The sequence below is a fragment of the Rosa chinensis genome, chromosome 5 (genome assembly GCF_002994745.2).
Source record: "Rosa chinensis cultivar Old Blush chromosome 5, RchiOBHm-V2, whole genome shotgun sequence".
Classification (NCBI taxonomy): domain Eukaryota; kingdom Viridiplantae; phylum Streptophyta; class Magnoliopsida; order Rosales; family Rosaceae; genus Rosa; species Rosa chinensis.
The window spans coordinates 86728179-86747993 of record NC_037092.1 but is presented as its reverse complement, the minus strand read 5'-3'; the positions used below and the strand labels follow the sequence as shown (position 1 = coordinate 86747993).

Sequence of the window (19815 nt, the reverse complement as noted above, 5' to 3'; positions counted from 1 at the left end):
GTGTTATATATCTCAGACAACAGAGAATGAGTTATATCTGTTGTGTGTTATGAATCGATCTCACACAACAGTGAATTCTTTCTTCTGTTGTCTGAATGTACCGACACATCCCCGCGCATGCCATGCCAGGCACATGCTTGCACAGAATTCACACAACGGAAACAGATATTCTGTTGAGCAAAGTATTATCACACAACGGTGAAATCACCGTTGTCTGATTTTTCAATCACACAACACTCGTTTAGACCACGGTTAGTTTGGTCATCACACAACAGAAAATCACCGTCGTCTGATGACCTTTTTGTAGTAGTGGTTTCATTTCACTATTTTGACAACACTAATGAAATAGCATTGGTGGAATTCTCATGAGAATTTGAATAAAAAGGTCTAATATTCAAATCTCATCATTATAGTTTTTTAATATTTTTAAAAACAAAATGAAATTTTATGTTTGTAACGGGCCGGCCCACAATACTTTGTGCCTGTGCTGTGCTGGGCTCGGGTCGGGCCAATGGGCCAATATTCCTAGACCCAATCCTACCCATTCTAACGTGGTGGGGTTGTGCCTGGCCACTAATGGGTTTGAGCCGTGCCGGGCCAATGTCGTGCTCGTGCTTAGTGGCTCGTTTGCCACCTCTAGCCTCTTGTATGACTCCACGAACAATGCTAGTGACATTCACATCAGGCATGCTTCATTGTAGAACGTAGGGATTTGGGCTTGGGCTAATAGGCCCGGAGTCTTAATTTCTTTTTTGGGCCTCAAGGTAGTCTTTGCTATCTTGATTTTTCGTTTCTTTTTTTTGTTTTTGGAAGATCCACAATTTGTCTTCTAGTATGTCATTGGCAAACTTCATCTAATCTCTTGTGCTGTTTCGTACCACAATTGTGTGCAGGCGAGCCTCTTTGAGTGAATTGTGAAGTGATATATTAGTTGAGTAGTTGCGTCTCTTTTTAATTCATTTTGAATAAGAATGCAGTCAGTTCTAGAATGAAATTATTTAACAGGGATTTTCTCTGGAATTAAATTGAAAAGGCGTGCCAGTTTGTTGCTTTAGGGTCTAGGATATGATATATGTAATTTTCTAGCAGCGACTCAATAAAGTCGTGCGAATACATGCATATCCCCTAAAAAAATAATGATATGACCTTAAAATTATCCAATGATCTTACTAGCAGCTTGTGTTTCAAATTAATTCTTCCGTGGAATCGAAAAATTGCCTTCATTTAGTTTTTTTGGGAAAAAAATTGCCTGCATCATTTTTCTGACCAATGTGCATAGAGTCTTGAAAAATTTAACTAATTTTTCTACTTGTACGTGCAAAATGCAATAACATTGATGAAAACTTTGTTCATCTCTTTAGGGACTGTGAGAGGTCGACTCAGGCTATGTGGAGATCAATTTTTAAATCTATTTTCATTTAAAACTCATTTGTTCTTGACTGGAATGAGTGGATGCTGCACACCTTCATTATTCTATCCTTGTTCGTGGCAATGTAATTAAATGGCACAACCTGTTTGTGTTCAATTGTTGATTCATATGGAAGTGGCGCAACCTGTTTGTGTTCATTTATTGGTTCATATGAAAATGACGCAACAAACAAATATTTGAACAAACTTCCGTATATCTGCTAATCCTACTAGCATCATCTATAAGGTTGTTGATGAATGGTGTGCTGCTCAAGTAAAGCTCTCTAGTAGCAGAATTTATAGTATCTCTATGTTATCGCGGAAAACGTCTCCCTTACAAATGTTCAAGCTAAACATTGATAGCACTAGGTCTTGCATATCTGGTAAAATTGGAGCTAGTAGTGTAATAATAAGCAACCACCATTGTGAGTAGGTTGTTGGTTTTCAAATTAATTTGGGTGACATATTAGATGTTGTCATGCTGAAACTTCGGGTTTCTATTATGGGTACCAGTGCAGCATTATGAAATCGGAGATTGAAAGTAATTCCAGCTATATATTTTGGCCAATTTGATTAAGGGAAATTGTCACACTATCTAATCTCTTGGATCTTTGCCTTTCTCTTGCCAGGTTCTAATGAATACTCTTGATGATGTGCGGTTGATGGTCATTAAGACATTAATAATTGCCTTAAATCTAATACGGTTCAGGTTGGACGGATTCAATTCGTCTATTGGTTTAAGCAAGTTAGATACCTTAAATATCATCAATTTGGCTAAGATTTTGCAGAGATGATCTATACATTAGTACCTAAAAACTGAACGGTCAAGTTGTAGATATGAGACCGAAAAGTGACCCTAAACTCTAACTTCGCACTTTAATTTCAGAGCGAGGCCTCGCTCTGGATAAATATTATATATATATATATATATATATATATCGCTGCTGCAATATGACTGTAGATACTATGGAAAAGAATAGTATTGAGAATGAATTTGGTCTCATCACTTTTTATTCTCTCCCATATCATGCGATTCAGGCTTATCTTGCAGATATTGGTTAGATTTTTAGGCCCAAAAGAATTGGGAATGCCCAGAATAATTAATTAATTGTTTTTTTTTTTAGGGGAAATGATCATTTACCCGATTTTAGGTTAAAAATTGCTCACTTGCTCCACCAACTGTTTTTTAACCCCATTTACCTAAAACACTCTAAGGGATTATTTCCCCTTTACCCAATTAATTCTTTTTTTTTTTTTGGAGACTTTTTTGCCCTCTCTTTCTTTCTCACTTAGAGAGAGAAGTCATCCTCCACCTTGCTGTGCTCCGGTGACCAGTGGCCGGTGCGGTCTCCGGCGACCGGTGACCAGATTCCGGCGACCGGTGACCGGATTTCGGGAATATGTAACCGAAATCCGGCGACCGATGACCAGAATCCGGAATCTGGCTATTATTGCCCCCCAGTAATCATATTACTGCCTCCCAATACTCATATTATTGCCCTCCAGTGAATTGTATAAACTCCCAAAACCAAAATGAATACACTACAGGCACAATTGATCATATTATTGCCCCCCGGTAATCATATTATTTATTGCCCCCCAGTAACTATATTACTGCCCACCAATACTCATATTATTGCCCTTAAGTGAACCAAAATGAATACACTAAAGACACAATTGATCAATTTATATGTTCAATTGTACACGTTCACTTTTTTTTCCTTTCCCATTCTCGGAGCTCACAGTATACAAAAAAAAAAAAGAAAAAAAAAAGTGATATGGGCACCCAGAAATTGCTCTGGGCACCCATCGAGTGTGAGGCGGGTGCAGGATTGGTCGGATCGTCATCGTCTTCGTCGAGATGGGAAGAGTTGGCGAAACAAGGTTGATGGGACCGGACCACCGACCTCAACCTCAACCACCGTACGTGTAACGTCCCGAACCTAAATTTACCGGTTTACTAGTCATTTGGACGGTAAACAGCCTTTACTTTCACTTTTACTTTCGGTTTAGTACTTTTAGTGGCCCTAAAAGTTAACTTTTTGTTCGGGTTAAAATTTGAGAAAATGTTCTTCATGGAAGTTGTAGAGGACGTTAAACCAAGCGCGTGCATATGTGGTGCGTAAAAATCGGACTTAGTATGCGAGAGTTATGGCCAAAAATGTGAAGTTACTGTTCATGGTAATTTTTGATTAAAATAGAAATTTACCCAGGGTAGGTTTCCATTTCCGGAAACCCACCCTTCCTCTTTCTCTCTCCTCTCCCCCGACCTCTCTCTTCTCCGGTTCGGCCATTTTTCTTCTCCCTTTCGATTTGCCACTTTCCGGCCACCAACCGGCGTGCCACCGGTCATCAGAGGAGCGCCTCCTCCCTCCGATCACCCTGGTAACCTTGGTTTTCAACGATTTGGCCGGAAAAGCTCGGATCGAAGCCAAATTCCCCCGGCTGCAGTTTGAAGTTTTTGCCAATTTCCGGCGATTCCGGCCACCTCCGGTCCCCATCTCGCCGTCGAAGGTTCGGTTTTCATCACTGATCTTTTCCCCTGTGGCCTTGTATCACGATTTGTTGTGTAGATGCCGAATCGACGAATTGAAATTCTAGGGTTCTTGAGGATTTCTGGGTTTTGTTCATTGATCGATTTCGGCCGTTTTTAATTGTTATTTGGGAATGTTGTAGTTGAGAAGTTGAATCAGTGTGTTGAGTGGGTGCCGCCGTCAAATTTTGGTGTCCATTGGAGTTGGTGGCAGTGGCGGCGGTGCCGCCACTGTGGGCGGCTGTAGCGGCGGCTAGGGTAGCTTTTTAATTTCATTTTCTGGCTAGTTAAATTCTATAATTATCATAGAGCATATATGTGGAGTTTGGTGAATTTTGGAGGAGTTTGGAATTGTTTGTGAATTTTCGAAGTTTGGAGTTTTGTGGTGGAATTGTGGGAAATCCGGCCGTCGGATTTCCCTCGTCTTCATTATGGAATATGTAAATTGAGGAATTGGAATTGTGGAAGAGATTTGGGGTGAATTTGAGAAGTAATGGAGATAGAGATTTTCAGGTTTCGTTTAGGTTCGTAATTATTTTATCGGATTGCTGTTTACGGAAATTTAATTGTGTACAGGGCAATGTTGCAAGCTACGGCTAGATAAAGGAACTCGTTTGTGTGGTCACCCAATAGTACTGTGAGTGGACTTTTATTTTCAAAGAATGATGCATGCATTTATTTATTTGTTTCCGAGGTTATAATTTATTTATTGTATTACCTTCCCGAGCATATGGTTATTTTCAGAAATGGTTTTGGATATTTGGTTATTTGAAGGTTTTATGGCGTGCGGGGTCACGTCATTGGATTACGCTTATCTTCTCTTATTTATTTATTTCTGATGTGATTTCCGGATTTATACTATTTATATTATATTTATACTCGGCGATTTGAGATTTTTACGAGATTTTCGAAATGAGATTTCGTTGGTGTAAATCTTTATATTTATTTATCTCCTATTTATTTTGAACTTGAGATTATTTTGGCGTGTGGGACACGCCGTTGATTTATTGATCTTTCCTATTTATTTATCGACTTTCGATTTTGGCATTGGGAATGCCTTGATGATGAATTTAGAATTTGTTTTGTTTCGGTTTACGGGGATTACGATTTATTATTATTCTCACCTTTTTGCTATTGATTTGGAGATACCTTTGGCGTGTGGGACACGTCGTTGGAAACTCTTTTACGAGAGATGGGGAAGCTTTATGTACTGATGATTTTACTGTGGTTTTCGGATTTTCTTTTGCCATACCTTGGGTGACTTATCATTGCTAGCATTGATTTCCGCCTTTGTGGCGCGGTGATGGGATCACCGTAGCCCTCCGCCTTTGTGGCGCAGGTTACTGTCTATGTGATAGTAATTCTGTAGCCCGGTATCCTATCGCTACACTTAGTGGCGTAAGGGTATATTACGGGAGTCATGGGAGTATTTTTAGCCTGGGAGGCTCACTCGTATGGCTATTGCTTTCCCCTACTCACTTTACTACTTAAGCTAGCGGGGCTAGCTCAATTTTCACTGTAGCCAGCGGGGCTGGTCTTATCTTCTTGAGAAACGAGATTTCGGTTTTACGATATAGTTTTCGAATGTGGTGACTAGCGAGGCTAGTCGATTTTATCGTTTTGGAATTCTTGGATTTAAAGCTAAATTTATTTTTCTAATTGTTGCATGCATCGGTTTTTAATGAAATAAATATGGGAAAGTATAAAATCCATTTGGTTTAAAAATCTTTTATTTTTGTCCACTCACGCTAATGTTTTTCGTCTACTTTCCCCTGGGCCCTTCGGTTTCAAATGCCCAGTTTGCAGGCGTTATTAGTTGAGGTCGGGCGTACGTGGTTCGAGGCATAGATGACGAATAGCTTCCGCACTTCTTTGTTTGGCTCTGATCTATTGTGGGTTACTGTTTTGGGTAGTCCACTTTAGGGGTGACTCGACCAGTTCTCAGTAGCGTTATCACTAAGGTGGGCCCCGCAGGGCCACCTCGGATTTCGGGATGAAATCCGAGGCGGGTCCTGTCAGTACGTCTTCGTCGCCGTGGGTTCCCCAGTTAAGACCCGGCCATGATCCGAATCGATAAACAGAGACTAGATGGCCCAGAATCAGCCGGATCGATTGAGTTGTTGGCCCGAATCCGAAGGTGGAGCGCCGGAGCAGCCATGGCAGAGAGAGAGAGAGTCTGGGGGAGAGAGAGTATGGTTCGGGTGACGGCGACGCTCGGAGGTTGAGGTCGAATCCGGATGCAGTGCTCCTATCTTCTCTGATGGCGGTGGAGACTTGATGGAGGTGGTGGCCCGAAGCTGCCGGAGCAACCATAGCACAGAGAGAGAGAGAGAGAGAGAGAGAGAGAGAGAGAGAGAGAGAGAGAGAGAGAGAGAGCGAAGCCGGAGGTGGGGCGCAGCAGAGAGAGAGAGAGAGTCTGAGAGGATAGAGTTTAATAGGGGGCAAAACTGTCACTATAGGTTAGATTGGGTAAATGAGGTCAAAAAACTCTTGGTGGAGTAAGTGGGCAATTTTTGGGCTAAAATTGGGTAAGTGGTCATGACCCCTTTTTTTTAATAAGGGCCTGTGCAACTGCCCTTAACCCTTGATTAATGAAACCGCAGAATACATGGGGGGACATGGTACCTGAACCCCGAATTACAATATGGATAAAGAGAACTTCCTGAAATAATAACAAGAGCCTCAACTAAAACAATGTATTCTAGCGAGCACCAACTAGCGAATAGTGCACAACTGGTTACTCCATTCGCTTTGTAATTGTGGTGAAATACCGGAAAGATAACTCTAATACGAAGAACCATAATTACAAATAGCACAGCTTTCCCACTATATTGCCACCAGAAAATAAACCCGGTGACACTTAGTTTCACCCTGCCACTAGGAGGCTGCGACCATTTGACAAAACAAGGAACTCGTCTCCTACCTAGAGTAGACACGTTACTGCTACTAAGAGGTTGCGACCATTTGCTAATGAAAGGAACTTGCAACCTACCTAGAGCAGACAAGGCACGCATGGTGCACATACCGGGACCAAGCCCACATCTCCAAACCATAAGGCGGTTGGGACTTATTGAAAACGGTAAATTATAACTTGCAACTAAAAAGACAAACCAACTAATAAATCAAAACTTAGCTGCCCAAAATGGGCCCAACTCCAGACCCCAGGCCCAATATCCGTCCCAAAGTGTAGGAAGTCTACTCCAGGCCTAGACGTTTTCTCGCCTCTTCCCTATAGTCGCACCACCACCAACACCAAGCCGCTGCCGCCGCGAGCCCCTCACCACCTTCGTAAAACCCGTAATACCAGCCCACTCTTCTGACCGGAGATGACAACCCCATTTTGCCATAAATGAGATCTGGTCGAGGATTGACGTCACTAATCTACTTGGATCAGATCGATCTCACTTGCAATTAGACCAGATTCGATCGAATTCTGATCCCAGCCAAACCCCAATGATCCCATCTTCGAGTAGGCATCTACCATCTTGAACCCTATCGCTGCATAACAGTGCAATCTGACCTCCCTCACCTTCCACCTCCGTCCACCACAATTGACTTCGAAAAACCTTTTGGCCAACATATCTCTTCCCCATCATTAACACAGATATTCAGACCCAAAGCTCACTAAAGACTAGAGCAGCCAAAAGAGGCGCAAAACAATCACGTTCCGTCCTATGATGACGCCGCTAGAACGTGCCGCCGAACGGAGAGGAAAAACTAGGCTAGAGGCTTCAAGCGTGTGGAGGCGCATTCTTTTTTCTTTTTTCTATTTTTTGGATTAATTAATTAATTATTTTTGTTTTAAGTGGTTCTAGTTGGATCTTCAAATTTGATACGTTGATCTCTATCTTTTGTCAATGGTCAATAGACATTATCAATTCATATGAAAAGACAAATAAGGACAAAAAGGAATATATATATATATATATATATATATATTATATAGCAAATACTCTTCTTACCAGCCCCCTTTAATATAACATTCAATTAAACATTTTTTTTTTCAAAATTTCCTTATATTACCTATATAATTTTATAATGTACCTAAAAACATTAAGTGAAAATAAATAATTTATATACATGGCCCCATCATTTAATACAAAAGTAAATTCAAAACAATCTGATTTGGAATTTTTTTAAACTAAATTCGTTGAATATTTTGGTGTAGTTATTACTAACTAAGATTCAATGTCAACTTCTTTTAAACAAGCTAAAAGTAGTCTTCTCTTATAGACGAACCTTCATAAGAAAGCGAACCCTAGAGTTCGAGACCAGCGACAGCGGAAGTCTCTCCACCTCGAGTAGAGTCAGCCTCGCTATTGGCTTCTGCGCTCGTGTTTCGGTGGGTGAAGGAGTCGGTGTTCGTGGCTGGGTTTTTGGGGACGGTTTTGGGCTGTGGGTGGACCAGATCTCGGAAGTCTTTGAGTGCTGTTGGTGGCTGGATTTTGAGGCCGTTCTCCTTGATTCCGGCCTGCTGCGTAGGGAGTGAGCTGCTGTAAGGGATTGCTCGATCCTTTGGCGGTCTCTGCTCGGATTTTTTTGCCGGATCTGATGTTGTAGTGGACCGGTCGGCCGCCGGACAGAAGGTCAGTGGCAACAGCAGGTTGGCTAATGAGGGCTAAGGTGACGGCTTGGGTTTGGGCTTGGGCTTTCGAGTCTAGGCTTAAACTTGTGCTATTGGTCCCTATGTCTTAGTGATGAGAGGTTTCTTTCAAGCCTGTGTGAGTTTGGTGAAGCTTCTATAAGTCTTCTATGACATTTCTAGTTTCTTGTTTGTACCACAATTGCGTGCCTGGCAAGTGAGGACTAGTTGAATGATTTCTTTTCCGTAGAAGGTGAGGTTTGATCATTCTTGTATAGTCTTGCTAAACAGTGAGCATCCCAGAGATTGTAATAGTTTGCTATAGCTTAGATAGGGCAGTTTGTTGCTTTGGCTTTCTTATGTAAGCTTTGTAGACTATAGCATTTTAGCTGTTGATCTAATGAATTTCAACTTCTATTTCAAAAAAAAAAAATGTCAACTTCTTTTAATTAGATTTAATCAATATATATTATTTATTTGAGAACCAAAGTCTTTTCTAGAACCAGTCATATTGAATTGATAGAGATAAAAAAATAATAATAATAAATTGTTGAAGATAGAAATTTAATTGTTTAAGGGTTGTTTTGATAAAATTAAAGAGGTGTACTTAGCCTTTTAAGTATTCAAAAAAAAAAAATTGAAGGTTTAATAAGTACGAGATATTAAAATATCAAATTTAGATATCCAACTAGAATCATAATATCATATATCATTCTGTTTTTATTGCCAGGCATCCTTTATAATAATAATAAAAAAATGGATATCCCATATATATTCCCATTAATCTTGTAAAGTACTTTAGCAGGATGCTACAATCTAAAGCGTGTACCATGCAGCATTTTTTCACCTCCAATATTGCCAAAATCTGGTTAGATTTCCGAGGAGAAGTTGGAGGGGCATTGAAAGCTCTACTGTTTTTCTCGCTATTGTTTGTTTTGTTTTCTTTTGGCAGGCCGGTTGTCAAAATCAATTGGCCGGGCTAAACCACGTACCTCTGTAATTTTTAAGTTTTTAACTTGATCTTCAAGTTTGAAACTTGTGCAGAAAGAAGCTAGGAGGAACTCGTTCTCAGTCAATTTCCTCGTTAAAAAAAATGTTGGAAAACACTACAACAAACTGGTGTTTAGTTCCATACAGGCTTTCTTATGTATAATTCATTGGTGTTCTTGTCCAACTGGCAAGTAGGCAGTGGCGGTTTATATTTTATTGTGATTTTCACTTAACCTAATCAGGGGAATGAAGACTAGCTCCGATCTTTTATGATCTATCTGAACATATATTGCCTGATTATCCGGATTGCAGTCACGGGTGTTCTGGATACAGGGGACGAGCTTTCAAATGCTCAGCAGCTATAAGCTGCGGCAGAGAAGATATTATATTTAAAAAGTTCTAGATCGGATGGGGCTCCTCTAAAATTAGAAAGTTGTGAAGTTACTATTCTATTGTGAATTTGTGATGCTCTAAATCTAAACATCTCTAAGTTTGCCACATCATGCATGTACAACCAAACTTAAGAATTTGTAAGGTAACTTACAGTTGGGTAATTAGCTTGGTAGGGGAATCGTGCTACCCAATACAAATACAAACGTGCATGACAAATACAAACATACAAATTTAAACTGCTTTGACGATGTGATGACAAACAAGGGACCTACTAATCTATTATATAACAAGCTAAAGATAGCCCTTGGCGGTCGATATGATCAACAATACCATCCCCGAACTCTTCAATTTCAGCTTGGTTAATTATCGATCGTACGACTTACAGTAATGGCCATTCACTTTGGAGCTTCTTCCTCTTCCTCTAGTACTCCTACCAGCCAGTCCGGAACATATGATGTTTTTCTGAGTTTTAGAGGTGAGGATACACGCAACACTTTCGTAGGCCATTTGTACCACAATCTGGTTCAAAGGGAAATCAAAACGTTCAGAGATGATGTTGAGCTTGAAGGAGGAGATGAAATAGCAGCTGCTCTTCAGAAAGCAATTGAAGAAGCAAAATTTCTTATCGTCGTTTTCTCTAAAAATTATGCTACCTCGAATTGGTGTTTAGATGAACTCGCTAAGATTATGGAATGCAAAGAGGTAAACAATCAAATTGTTTACCCTATTTTTTATAAGGTAGATCCATCGGAAGTACGGTACCAAAATGGTAGTTTTGGTGAGGCACTTGCTAAGCATGAAAGAAGATCCAAGGGAAACACGGAGAAGATCATAAGATGGAGGAAAGTTCTCACACAAGCAGCAAAGTTGTCTGGTCGGCATTTCTTGGACGGCGGGTATGTTCTTAGTTACCAAATTAAATATTGTTTAATTTTAGGTATTTTTTTTATTACGTTTAATTTTAGATGTTGGCTATTTCAACTGGGCAAATATTGTAGTGCACCCAGCATTCAAAGATTGTACTGTATTACTTAAACTTATTTAATATAGAAAAAATTAAATATATACCCAAATATCCAAGCTTATATTAGAGAAAACTCATGCATATTTTCTTTTTAATCTATATCCAATTCACAGGAGCTCTTCTAGTGAGTAAAATGAAGACTAGTTAAAACTTTTGTGTTATACCCACTTTTTTATCATATTTCTGCAAATCAACCGTTAGATGTTTATATATTTATGTGCAGATTATTTACACAATTTTTCAACTAAATTGAAAATAGTTAAGACATTCATAATCATGACTTATCAGTTATGAACATGAACGGTTTATGTTTGATAGATTTGATGCGTCCACTGATTTGATCTAGTTCTGTACCTTAACGATTAATAATTTGGAAGAAAATTTTTCAGAAGTGATCTACTCATGCAAACCTTATCTATAGAGTATATGTCTATGATTAAGATCTTTTTTATATTCTTTTTATCTGATTAATATACCTCATAAAAATTCCATCATCTCTATAGGGAGATCAATGAAGTGGCTCACCAGTTAGCTATTCAATTTTTTAACTTTATTTCATTCTCGACCACCTATTTATATTTTATAGGAGATAGGAGTACGGTAATTGAACGTATGTTCTATTTTGAATAAAGTTTGACAATTTGTCATCTCTTTCTCAAAAAAAAAAAAAAAAAAAAAAAAAATATAACCCACAGGAATATCAGTTAAGCATAGAGCAAACCCAGCAAATTAAAGACAATAACCGAAAACCTCGCACTGTAACCAATTGACCAGATAGGCGTACATCAGGCAACTTTATAACCAAACCCAGTAACTAATATACCAGAGAACACACCTTATGAACACACAGCAAATTCACAACCACCAGGCCAGAAAAAAAAAAAAAAACAATAAAAGAATTAAAGAATTAAAAACAATAAAATACCTCTTGCCCGGGCTAATAAGAAGCATACTGTCGTATCTCTTAAATAGACAAATACATAACCAGTCCAAATAATAAATATACCTCATACACAGTACCATTATCGAACTGCAGTAGTGTTCACCTGGTCACTTGCTGACCAAAGAATTTATGCTCAATAACCCTTAGATTTACATCCAAGGGTGGAAAACAAAACACTTCAACTTAATAATAATTCTATCTGCCATTGGATTTACATCCAAGGGTGGTTGAGCATTATTTTCTTGGTCAATAACTGACCAGGTGATCATTTTCGTATCCAACTGATATACCTCATGACCTGAACTAAATGGAACTAAACAGAAGGTATGCAACTAAATGCTTAATAAGCATTTCATCGAGTAACTAAGGGACGGTGCACCTCAAGAAAAACACAAATGAACCATGAGAAGAATTATTCTCACTCTTAGTCTAAACAAGAAACAACCTAGAGAGTAGGAATTAAAGATCTTATCTCTGTGACATAAGGCATGCGTAGCCGAACAAATGCAATGCAACCCACCTACACAATCCATTTACACCACCAAACAATCGACATGAACTTGAAAAAGAAAACAACAAAAGTCGCATGATTCCAGCAATGTTAGTGAGGATACTGAAGCCAAAGTTTACATAACCTCCTATCTTATTGGTATAGTGCATCTCTGACCTAGCTCTACTAGGGTTTACTCGACCGTGGTGGCTTTCGACAAACTTCTCAAACATGGCCGTTAACGATGAATCTCGGGGAGGGCAGGGTTTTGTTACCTTTTTTCTTTGGTTGGTTTGAGGGCGGTGGCGGCGGGGGATCTCTCTGACGTGCCTGTCTGATTTTTGTTTTCTGTTTTCTCCTCGTTCATGGGGTTGATCTGGCTGTTGGATCTCCAGCGTCGTTTCGGATGGGTGATGGTTTGGTGATGGGCGGTTTTAATTTTGGAACCAACAAAGATAGCCTGTTTTGTTTTGGTAGCTGGTCCCGAAATCAGGAGCAGGGATCTGATAGGGTAAGAACCCTAGCTAAGCAAGTAGAGAGAATTGGGAAAGAAAAGAAAACAAGCAGAAGGGATTTTTTCATAGATAATTCTCCAAAACGATTACAACCCGAAGTTTATATCTCATACTGCTCACACATAAGATGACACGTGTCAGCCATGAAGAGGAGATAAGTAATTAACCCTAACAATAGTTAATTAGCCCTAACAACTAATTAACAGATAAACTAGCAACTAATTAAAGAACCATGTGCGTAGCAAGTGCAACTGAGGATTCCTGGTTGTACAGGAAGAGTCTGGAAATGGGATTAACATCGATTTCGTAACATTCCATCCCGCCCAAACAAAGCTTGACCTCAAGCTTGAAAATCAGGGAAGCGCTTCAGTAAGTCCTCAGCTTCTTCCCATGTAGCCTCCTCCACTGTTGACCCAAGCCATTGCACAAGCCACTTAGTTGCAGCTGCATTACCCATTTTGAACATCTGCCTATCCAACACCTTGGCAGGGTACCACCTGGGGTTGTGAGGATCGACATTGGGAGGAAGGTGTGCTGCTATCACTGATGCATCACCAAGTTTCTTTTTCAAAAGGGACACATGGAAGACCGGATGTACTCTAGCAGAGGTTGGAAGCTTGAGCTTGTAAGCAACTGGGCCAATTCTTTTCTCCACCTGAAAGGGACCATAGTATCTAGGTGCCAACTTGTGTACCAGCCTTTTTTCCACTGACTGCTGCCTATAAGGTTGCAGCTTCAAGTATACCCAGTCTCCCACCTCAAAAGTTCTTTCCGTATGTTTCTTATCATAGAAGTGCTTCATCCGAGCTTGAGCAATGTGTAGGTTGCGTTTGAGGATTGCCAACAGTTCATCCCTAGACTGGAGTTGTTGATCGACTGCATCCACAGCAGTAGAGCCTGGAGTATAGGGGGTTACAGATGGAGGTTCATATCCGTAAAGGGCCTGAAATGGAGTCATACCAATAGCTGAATGATGAGCTGAGTTATACCACCACTCTGCCCAAGGAAGAGCTGCAATCCAGGTATGAGGCTTTTCTCCAACCACACATCGGAGATATTGTTCCAAGGTCCTATTGAGGCTCTCAGTTTGCCCATCGGTTTGGGGATGATAAGCAGAACTCATGTTAAGTGCAGTTCCCTGAACCTTAAAAAAAGCTTCCCAAAAGTTGCTCAAGAAGATAGGATCCCTGTCGGAAATGATTGATTCTGGCATACCGTGAAGTTTGAAGATATTATTGATGAATTGCTGAACAATCATAGAAGCGGTGTATGGATGAGCTAAGGGAAGAAAATGTCCATACTTAGTGAACTGTCCACTATTACCATGATGACAGTTTTCCCATGAGAACTAGGTAAACCCTCGATAAAGTCCATAGAAATGCAAGTCCATGCTCGTGCTGGGATTGTGTTAGGTTGTAGCAGGCCTGGGGGATTGATTGTTTCATAATGATTTTGCTGACAAATATGGCAAGTGGATACAAACCTCTTGACATCCTGATGCATTCCTGGCCGGCCAAAAGATCTTGTTATTCTCTTCATTGTTCTGTGCCTCCCAGCATGCCCTCCACTTAGGCCATTATGAAACTCAATTATGATTTTGTGTCTCCAATTATCCTGTTTTGGGACAAATATTTTGTTCCTGTATAGCAACTGGGAATGAAGCACTGAATATTGAGGGTATGAAGTTGGAGCAAGCTGAACCTGTTGTAGGATGGCACTAGCTTCAGGATCAGCTAAGCAAGCTGCTTGGATGTCTTGTATGAAGTTATGAACAGGCGAAGATATTCCAGTGCTAGTGTGTAAACTCCCATACTTTGTAATAACTTGAGTGTCATGATTCTGCACTTCTGCCATTCTAGAGAGGGCATCAGGTGCAGAATTATTCTTACCAGCCCTGTAATGGATTGAGTAGTCATAACCAGCCAATTTAAGCAGCCACTTTTGTTGCGTAGGTGTCGAGATCTTTTGGTCCAAAAAATACTTAATGGTTCTGTGGTCAGTATAGATGCTAAAATGATTCCCTAAAAGGTATGGCCTCCAGTGCTGCACTGCAAACACAACAGCTAGCATCTCTTTGTCATAAACAGACAATGCCGCATGCCTAGGAGCTATCGCCTTACTAAGAAAAGCAATGGGATGGCCTTCCTGGGATAGCACAGCTCCAATGCCCACTCCAGAAGCATCACATTCCACAACAAATTCTTTTGAGAAATCTGGAAGGGCTAGTACAGGTGTATTCATGAGTGCTTCCTTTAGGTTTTCAAAAGCTGCTTCAGAGTTTACAGTCCATATAAAGCCTCCAGTTTTAAGCATATCAGTCAAGGGTTTTGCAATCAAGCCAAAGTTCCTGACGTACTTTCTGTAATATCCAGCTAACCCCAAGAAGCCTCTTAATCCCTTAATGGTAGTTGGCTTGGTCCAGGCCTTAATGCATGCAATTTTGGCCGGATCAACAGAAACTCCTTCTTTGCTAATTACATGACCTAAATACTCTACTGATGTCACCCCAAAGCTACACTTGCTTTTCTTAACCTTCAAGGAATGTTCTTGCAGCTTTTGAAAGATCTTTTCCAAGTGCTCCAGATGAGCTTTAAGGGATGAACTATAGACGAGGATATCATCAAAGAAGACGAGGGCAAATTTCCTCAAGTATTCTCTCAATACATCATTCATTACTGATTGGAAAGTGGATGGGGCATTTGTCAAACCAAAAGGCATAACCAGAAATTCATAGTGGCCATTGTGTGTTCTAAAAGCAGTCTTGCTTATATCAGCAACATCCATCCTAATCTGATGATATCCTGACCTTAAGTCAAGTTTTGTGAAAATTGTGGAACCATGCACCTCGTCTAGCAATTCATCTACCACAAGAATAGGATATTTATCTTTAACAGTTGCTGCATTCAAGGATCTATAATCTACACACATCCTCCATGTACCATCTTTTTTTTTAACCAGCAACACAGGAGAGGAAAAAGGACTGACACTTGGCCTAATTACACCATTAGCTAGTAGTTCTTGCACAATTTTCTCTATCTCAGCCTTTTGAAAATGAGGATACCTGTAGGGCCTCACACTCACTGGAGGTGTGTTAGGGAAAAGCTCAATCTTGTGGTCTTGTGTCCTGCAAGGTGGTAATGTGGTTGGGGTGGTGAAGAGATCCTCGTACTTACTGATTAGGGCTTGCAGCTGTGCATTTGGGGTATGCATCTTCTCATTATCCACAACAGGGTGCACTTGGACTAACATGGCCTCCTTTTCTTTTTTAAGCAACCTAGTCATGGCTTTGCAACTGATAGCAGTGGCTTTAGCAGTAGTGTCTCCTTGCAACTGATACTCAAAACCCTGTACACTAAACCTCATCCTCATCGTATCAAAATTCCATAGAATATCACCAAGGGCTTTCAACCAACAAGCTCCCAAAACTATTTCACAGCCAGATACAGGAAGGATGTAAAAATCATCTGTAAAAGTAAATTGCTGGAGTTGAAGCTCAATCTTGGCTTCCCCACTAGTCTTCATTTTTGCACCACTAGCCAATATAACATTTAAAGGAGATAAGTTGTGTACCTATACCTTGGTACCGCGGAGAAGATGAGGATGGATGAAATTGTGAGTCGCTCCTGAGTCAATGAGCACATGGACCATCCTCTTGTTGAACTTCCCTTTAAGTTGCATAGTGGCTGGGCTGGAACTACTATCACTCATCACTTGCAACCTGATGAGTGGTTCCTCGAGATCAGTAATAGGTGGAACTTCCTCTTCGATAAGGTCCGATGAACTTAAGAGATCACCTTCTTCAGGGATTACCTCCATAATCATTAGTTGTCCCTTCCTACAATTGTGGCCTGGCTTGTAAGTCTCGTCACAGAAAAAACATTGATTTTTTGACCTCCTTTCCTGATATTCAGCCTGAGATAATCTCCTGCCTCCAGTATGGTGAATATTTCCACTTGAAGTTTGAGCAATTCTGTTCAGGGGATGTCCTTGCAGTTTGGCATTGTTACTAGAAGAAATGGTCCTTTGGTTCGGAGTAGGATTAGAGCCAGCACTGTTGCCCGTGAGAAGTCTAGGATGTGGCTGATGGGAACTTCTAGCATAAATTCTATGGCCTTCATTCCTTGTTTCATAGACCCTGGCTAATTCACAAGCCTCATAAAGTGTTCTAGGCTTTTGTGCCTGCACATCAACCCTAATGTCTTCTTTCAATCCCCCAATGAAACAGGCAAGCAGTACTTCAGGGGGGAATCCAGGGGCTCTTCTAGAGAGTTTGGTGAACTGTTCCTTGTAGTGTTCCACACTTCCGGTTTGAGACATTCTAGCCAACGCAGCCTGGTATTTAGACCTGTTATAGCTACTAAATTCTCTCATGAGAAGGTCAGCAAGTCCTTGCCATGTGTGAGGGAATTCATGTCGAAACATATACCAACGGTCTGAAGCTTTATCAGTTAAGTGCATAGTCGCAATGGATAGTTTCCTTTCTTCTGGAATCTGGTAGAATTCAAAATACTGTTCTGCCTTGTTGAGCCACTCAACAGGATCACCTCCCCCGAAGATATTGAATTCTAACCTCATTTGTTTCATGGTTGGCAAAGTGGGATCAATGTAAGGCATGGGGCTAGGTTGGTGAAACGCAAATGGGCCAGAAGGATTGTGAAAACTTGGAGTAATCATCTGTGGGATTGATGAGGGTGGGGAAGTAACTGGGAATTGGTTGCTATGAGAGGTACCGTTTGTAGTGGTGGTGGTAGCAAACGTAGGAAAAATCATGTGATTTTGAGCTGAGCCTTTAGGTTGTGTGAGGTATGGAGCAGCACAAGCAACTGTGGTTGAAGGAAACGAATGCATGGTCACATTGTAGGGGCCGGAATAAGTCATGGTGAATGGATCAGGTTCCCACACAGGTTGGCTGAACCCTGAGACTGGGGGTTGGCTGAACCCTGAGACTGGGGGATGCATAGTATGTTGCATACTAGTGCTATGAGCGCTCAAAAATTGTGAATACGGAAATTGCTGTGGCTGAGAGGTGCTCCCACTCCCCATCTGCAATTGAGGTCCACAGCCACTGCTCCCACTAACAGGCATAGAAACGCCAACAGATATAGGTTTAGTGCTAGGTAGAGGCATGCCCATAGTCGAATGAAGAGTACTAGATGGAATCATGTGCTGGCTAGTTGGGCCATCAGGTAATACTCCCACAGTGCTAGTCACAGCTTCACTAAGAAATCCTAGCAACACATCATCAGTACCAAGCTGAAAATTAGGGATCTGAGGGAAATTACCGCTCTGAGACATATGCCCCTCCGATCTGGCTAGAGTTGACGAGGTCGCCTCCGACGGAGATGGAAGGAGCGATTGAATCACTGGGGCTGAGACCGAACCAAATCGCACCGAGCCATTCGGAAGAGGAATAGCAGTGCTACCTTGCTTGGTGAGCTGGAGTTGTTTGATCTCCTCCATAAGCACCGATTTGAACCCCACTAAGGAGGCGGCCATGGCATCCTGGAACGAAGCCTGCAGAGTGGCCTTCATCTCCTCGAGACGAGCAGCAGTCTCATCACGATGGATTTGAAACTCAAACTCAAGGTGAGAGAGCTCACCGGGGACGTGCGGTGGAGATGAAGGTTTCGCCCCCGCACCCTTAAGTTTGACCATAACTTGGCTTTGATACCACTTGATAGGGTAAGAACCCTAGCTAAGCAAGTAGAGAGAATTGGGAAAGAAAAGAAAACAAGCAGAAGGGATTTTTTCATAGATAATTCTCCAAAACGATTACAACCCGAAGTTTATATCTCATACTGCTCACACATAAGATGACACGTGTCAGCCATGAAGAGGAGATAAGTAATTAACCCTAACAATAGTTAATTAGCCCTAACAACTAATTAACAGATAAACCAGCAACTAATTAAAGAACCATGTGCGTAGCAAGTGCAACTGAGGATTCCTGGTTGTACAGGAAGAGTCTGGAAATGGGATTAACATCGATTTCGTAACAGGATCGAATTCGGGGAGAAGGTCTCCAGTGAGCTTGATGGTGGATCGATTGGCTGGCTTATCATCGGACAAGTCCGTTGAATTTCGTACTTTTGCGGACATGGTCGACGGAGGTCGGAGTCTACTTCCTTCTAGCGTCGATGGTTGTAAATAAAGAATTTACTAAATATAAAAAATTTAATTGGACAATCTACTAATGATCTAAACTCTAAAGTGGGTGTAGATCGATAAAAACAATGAACGGGTTTAAATTTATAATCACTAGCCTCTTGGCATGCGCTTCGCACTTGTCAATTTGCTTTCATAAAAAATAATTAAAAAAATGAAAACTTTTATGTGGTAGAAAAGTGAAAGTTTAAGACAGCATTTAACGGTTACAAACATGAAATTTGATGTTCTTATCTTTTGTTTTGTTTTTTTTTTTAAGGGAAAATAACTGTTTTGGTTTATTTACTATTTTAGCCTTCTAATATAGTTTTTATGAATCAACAAAGGGCATAATAGAAGTTTCAAAAATTTAACCATGAGAAGTTAGAATTTGCTTAATTATATAAGATTATCAAATTGAGTGTAGAACTATTTTTCTCTTATTAGACCTTAACGTGTTTCTAATCAATTTCAACCGGATATTGTTCGTACCAGGAATTTTTGATGAATCTCGCGTGGAGTATATTGGCTAAACTCTGCACTGTTTATTAGTGTTTATGTTCTTAATTTGTATTTTTTTTCCCTGACATATGTATATGTATATTCATCAACTATTTTCATTTATTTTTTCAACTGGCAGACATGAAGCTGATTTTATTGAAACAATCGTTGGAGAGATTTCGGCAAAACTGCTAGACCTTACACATTTAGAGGTAGCAGAGTATCCAGTTGGAATCGAGTCTCGTGTAGAAGATATGCTCAATCTTTTACATGTTGGGTAAAATGATATTCGG

General features: G+C 40.5%; 1 protein-coding gene across 1 annotated transcript; it reads left to right on the top strand.

The window, feature by feature from the left end:
* The first annotated feature begins 10292 nt into the window (after positions 1-10292).
* On the top strand, positions 10293-11054 carry LOC112164381 (TMV resistance protein N-like). The gene is made up of 2 exons (XM_024300582.1): positions 10293-10607; positions 11043-11054. The coding sequence occupies exons 1-2, from the start codon at positions 10293-10295 to the stop codon at positions 11052-11054; spliced, it is 327 nt and encodes a 108-aa protein (XP_024156350.1).
* The last annotated feature ends 8761 nt before the right edge of the window (positions 11055-19815 follow it).

Coding starts and splice junctions, on each gene's coding strand:
- LOC112164381 (XM_024300582.1), top strand. CDS start 10,293: ATGGCCATTCACTTTGGAGCTTCTTCCTCTTCCTCTAGTACTCCTACC.